The following is a 3,063-nucleotide window of genomic DNA, read 5'->3' on the forward strand; positions in this document are numbered from 1 at the left end:
CAGCAATTAACCTAGTAGTTCTTCCCGGTCATCTGTCGTGCCCAGGTGGATTACAGATAGTCCTCAACTTATCTTTCCAAATTTGTGCTACTTTATCAGAATATAAAATAATGCAAAACGAAAGGAGGGGAAAATCTTTAGATAGAATGATATCTAAAAGGATTCACAATCTCGGAAGTCGGAGGACTTGCACGACTCTCTATTCTTCCTACATCTATGTCCTCGTACTTTTGTTTCCATCTCCTTAGCACTAGCCATAGAGTTGACCAAGCGGAAGAGCGCCGATACCGGAAAGACGTCACTTTTTTTCTTTTCTTTCCCGCACGAAGGAACGGAGCGTCCGGGACTCCCGGCCGCGCTAGGAGCAGCAGCGGCGGCGGCATCTCCTATTTTCCACCCCTCGGCCTTCCCTCCCTCCTCTCGCCACTCCCCTTTCCTTAGGCGTCAACCCGCAAGGCGCGCCTAGAGCGTCGCCGGAAGCGGAAGCTCCGCGCGTCCGTTACTTTCTCCTTCCCCTCCGTGGAAAAAGCGGGGATGTGAAGAGCGGGCGGCGCGTGTCCAGGCTGCCAGCGCCCGGGCGGCGGCGGCGAGATGGGCGACGACATGGACGTCATCCCCGAGCGGGAGATGAAGGTGAGGCCGGGCTTCGACGGAGGCCTTGGTCGGGGCTGAGGGGAGCAGAAGGAACCGGGGATTAGGGTTTTTAGTGCCCCCCCAATTTCCCTCCCCCGGGTTCGTTATGACGTTTGGTGGCTCCTTTAATAAGTCTGGGGGGGGGAGAGTCGCCCCTCTCCTCCCCCCATTATTCCTTCACCACCTTCTTTCCTCCTGCACAACAGCCCTGCCAGGTAGGCCAGACAGAATAAAGCTCCCAAGATGTTATTGAATTGAATTGAATTACACCATACCACGCTATACTATTGTATTTATTGTTGTATTATATTATATTATTACACTATATTACACTATGCTATTGTATTTATTGTATTGTATTGTATTGTATTATATTACCCTATGTTACACTATACTATTGTTTTTATTGTATTATATTATATTATATTACACCATACTACACTATACTATTGTATTTATTGTATTATATTATACTACACTATACTATTGTATTTATTGTATTATATTATACTACACTATACTATTGTATTATATTATATTACACTATACTACACTTTTTTGTTATTTTATTTTACTGTATTTGATTTCCATTTTCATTTATTATTCGGTAAATTTCTATGCTGCCCCTCTCGCTACCCAAAGCGACTTTAGTTGCTTTCCAAGTTGGATCCACTGTGGGGTCTTTGGACAGCCTCTCCCCCCACCAATTAAAAATAAAACAAAAAGAATTATCCCGATTTGGGTAACCTAAAAGTTTTCCATGCCTAGAAGTTGGATTTACTGCCCCCCCCCCAAATCCCACCCTCAAAAGAATAATCCTGTCTTTGGTTATCTAAAGCGGGTAAGCAACAGTTACTTTTTTAACAGTTGGGAAATAGAACATAGAACCATCAGGCTGGTAGGGATTCTATTCTCATTCAAGTCAGCTACTGCAGTTGGAAGGGACCTTGGAGGTGTTCTAGTCCAACCCCCTGCTCAAGCAGGAGATCCTATACCGTTCCAGACAAATGGTCGTCCAGTCTTGTCTTAAAAATCTCCAGTGTTGGAGCACCCACAACTTCTGGAGGCACGTTGTTCCACTGGTTAATTGTTCTCACTGTTAGGAAGCTTCTCCTCAGTTCTAAGTTGCTTCTCTCCTTGGTTGGTTTCCATCCATTGTTTCTTATCTTGCCTTCAGGTGCTCAAATATTGGAAGACTACTATCATGTCACTCCTACTCCTTCTCTTCGTTAGACTAGACATAACGCGTTAAAAGTTTGGGTTTGTTTTTTTCTTAAGGGCTCTGATGAATGTTTCTCTTTCTAGTAAGGCTTCTAATACCGTGCTTTTCCGGCAGGATTTTCAATTCCGGGCCCTGAAGAAAATCCGGATCTTTGAAGCCCCCGAGGATCTGCCCAAGGAGCGTGGCAACCTGCTGGTTGTGTCCAACAAATACGGGCTGACGTTCACCGGTTGTGCAGCTGGACTGCAGGTCTTTCACACGAAAAGCCTGCTTATGCAGATTCAGGCTGGGGATTCTCCTAATAAAATAGGTGAGATTTATATTGGATTCTCCCTCGTGTTCCGCTTTAGCTGGTTGGCTGTTTGTTTGATGGAATAGGTGCCATTACATCAGTGTCAGCTCTTAGTGACCGTAGAGATTGATTATCTCCATGAAGATCTGTCCCCAGCCTGGTCCTTCAGGTGTTCAAAAGATGCCTCCATCAGCATATAACTGAATCACTCCACCTTGCTGCTGAACAGGGTGCTTGCAAAATGTCCAGCATCTGGGCTGATGGCGCCTCCAGAAGTTGTAGGTGCTCCAACACTGGAGATTTTTAAAAAGAAATTGGACAGTCATTTGTCTGAGATGATAGAGGGTGGAAACTTATCAAAGAGCAGTAGAGGTTTTTTCAACTTTTCCTTTCCTTTTATTTCCACAGTAGAGAATATCCACGGCCTTTTTGTTCCTACAAAGTTTTGGGTGCATCACTTGGCGCTCAGCTGCGATAACCTCACGCTGTCGGTCTGCATGGCCTCCAATGAAGTTGGCTCTTTCGTTGGCTTTTTCGACGTCCGCACCTTTGTGAATCAGGTGAGCTGCCCGCTTTAAACCCGGTTATCGTTTGGTGCGTTATCCCAAAGGTGCTTTTATTCTTAAACCAGCTGGACTCTCTGATTCCTGTGTGTAGGTTTGAGCAGTAAAAATTTCCGAACTGCCACTTAAATGTATGCTTTGATCTTTTGTGCCTGACCTGCGCCTTTTTCGCCGAGCCCTGAAAACCCATCTATTTCGTGCGGCCGGCCTGGCGTAGTCTTAATTAGGTTTTAGTATAGGTTTTTATATGGGGTATTTTAGAGCAGGCCTTTATTTATTTAATTTGATTTTAGAATAGATATTTATTGTGATTTTTATTATCGCCTGTTCACCGCCCTGAGTCCCGTAAGGGA

General features: G+C 44.9%; 1 protein-coding gene across 1 annotated transcript in view; it reads left to right on the forward strand.

Moving 5' to 3' along the window:
* Nucleotides 1-591: 591 nt before the first annotated feature.
* Nucleotides 592-3,063, forward strand: part of LOC107299967 (nuclear pore complex protein Nup214-like) — a gene marked incomplete at its 3' end in the record, with an annotated part of 5,697 nt that continues 3,225 nt past the window's right edge. The window contains exons 1-3 of the mRNA XM_015829312.1: nt 592-633; nt 1,970-2,165; nt 2,556-2,707. Coding sequence (XP_015684798.1) covers nt 592-633; nt 1,970-2,165; nt 2,556-2,707 — 390 coding nt within the window. The remainder of the gene's footprint in view (nt 634-1,969; nt 2,166-2,555; nt 2,708-3,063) is intronic.

Source organism: Protobothrops mucrosquamatus, unplaced genomic scaffold (assembly GCF_001527695.2).
Source record: "Protobothrops mucrosquamatus isolate PMUCROS unplaced genomic scaffold, P.Mucros_1.0 scaffold5829, whole genome shotgun sequence".
In the NCBI taxonomy this organism is placed as follows: Eukaryota; Metazoa; Chordata; class Lepidosauria; order Squamata; family Viperidae; genus Protobothrops; species Protobothrops mucrosquamatus.